The following is a 1,690-nucleotide window of genomic DNA, read 5'->3' as shown; positions in this document are numbered from 1 at the left end:
GAGTGAGCTTGTTTTTTTCTGTTTATTTGGGTGGGAGTCAGCTTGTTTTGGAAGGCGATTGCCCTTTTTTCCCCTTCGATCCAGCAACGTTGTTCACTTCCGGTCCCAGTACAGCAGCCATCCCGCTCAGAGTGTTGCAGTGGTATTTCCTCCGGTCACTTCCGGTACACTGTGTGTCGGCATCTTCCACTCAGTATCGCGGTATTTCCTACAGCAGGTTCGGAAAATGGCGGCCGCAGAGCAAAGCGAGGCGTCTCTGCACACGCACAGCTTCCTCTTCGGCTGCGTCCTGACTGGCGACAGGAAGGTCTCCTTCCTAGGGGGCGGCGATGACCTGAGGGAGCAGCTCACCCTGCGCACGGTCAGCCTGGGCCTCGGAGCCCGGGACGAGCTGCACGTATTGGAGGTTCTGGGGGAGACCCGGCAGGGCTCGGTAGCACGAGTGCCTGTGGCCACCCTGCGGCCCTCCCTTCTGACCTCCGTGTACCTGGGGGGCCTCGAGCTGACCCCTCCCGTCACTTTCTGGCTCACGGCGGGCACCGGGCCCCTGTACATCAGCGGCCAGCACCTGGTGGCCTTAAAGGAGCGCGAAGCTGAGGCCGCCAAGGCATTGGTTGAGAGGGAGGCAGCCGCTGCCAAGGCATCAGCAGAGAGGTTGGCAGCTGCCAAGGCACCGGTGGAGAGGGAAGCAGCCGCCTCCAAGGCAGCAGCGAAGAGGGAAGCGGCCCATAGGGAGGCCGCCGCCAAGACCATGGCTGAGAGGGAAGCTACCGCCCTGGCATCGGCGGAGAGGTTAGCAGCCGCCCTGGCATCGGCAAATTCATCGGCGGAGAGGGCAGCTGCCAAGGCAGCGGCGGAGAGGGAGGCTGCGGGACAGCCCCAAGCGGCGCAGACACAAGGTGGGCTCAAGATGAAGCCCGAGACGGTGGGGTTGCCCCCCAGCCAGACTAACGATGGCGCCGGATCAACATCTAAGAAAGGGAAACCATCGGAGAACCTGAACGTCAAACAAATGAAAGAGAAGCTTCTTGAGTTCTCATTAGAGGGCGTCCGCATCCCAAACACGTTTAACGCGTTTCGGAAGTTCGCTTGGCGCCGGTTTAGAGCGTCTAGACAGATTGGGCTGTATTTGTGGGTGTTTGTGCTGTCAGAAGGTTTAATCGACCTGCGACATGAACTCTTCGTGACCATAGAACGAATGAAAAAGAGACTTGTCCGTCTCTCGTTAGAACCCGGCCGCATCCCCAGGGCGAAGGAAATGTTTCTGAAGTTCGCCTTGTCGACGTTTTCCGCGAGCGGATGGATTCCGCTGCATTTGTGGGAGTTTGTACAGTCAGAAAAATTATTCGATCCGCCGGCAACCCGGGAACGTTGATACTGCCCATTTCTGGGCAGATCATGAGAGTGTGGGGGTCATTGTCACGCGAGTTTCTCCCTTGTTCATAACGAAACGAGCGCATTCAGTATTCATTTGACAGCCTTTTTTCTTCTATTGGTGTTAGAATGGTCTACGGAGGAACTTCATTTTCCAAATATTACATTCAAATGCGCCCCCCAAAAAACAGCCTGTCTTGTCTTTTTGTGTTCACGCATTTTGGATTTCTATATACTGTGTTCCGTTGTGTTCAAGAGGGTACAACTCCTTAACCGAAGCGCATGAAGTTATTTATTCTGCGCTCCTCTGGGGTGC

At 56.3% G+C, this 1,690-nt stretch overlaps 1 protein-coding gene across 1 annotated transcript; it reads left to right on the top strand.

Annotated features, from left to right (window-relative positions):
• Nucleotides 1-226: 226 nt before the first annotated feature.
• LOC138525889 (nucleophosmin-like) lies at nucleotides 227-1,375 on the top strand. The gene has a single exon (XM_069636176.1). The coding sequence runs from the start codon at nucleotides 227-229 to the stop codon at nucleotides 1,373-1,375; it is 1,149 nt and encodes a 382-aa protein (XP_069492277.1).
• Nucleotides 1,376-1,690: the final 315 nt, after the last annotated feature.

Source organism: Ambystoma mexicanum, chromosome 7p (assembly GCF_040938575.1).
Source record: "Ambystoma mexicanum isolate Mex_15411 chromosome 7p, UKY_AmexF1_1, whole genome shotgun sequence".
NCBI lineage: Eukaryota > Metazoa > Chordata > Amphibia > Caudata > Ambystomatidae > Ambystoma > Ambystoma mexicanum.
The sequence above is the reverse complement of the archived record's forward strand: the minus strand, read 5'-3'. Positions and strand labels throughout refer to the sequence as shown.

Excerpts from the sequence above, each read along its gene's own strand:
- LOC138525889 (XM_069636176.1), top strand. The coding sequence starts at position 227 with ATGGCGGCCGCAGAGCAAAGCGAGGCGTCTCTGCACACGCACAGCTTC.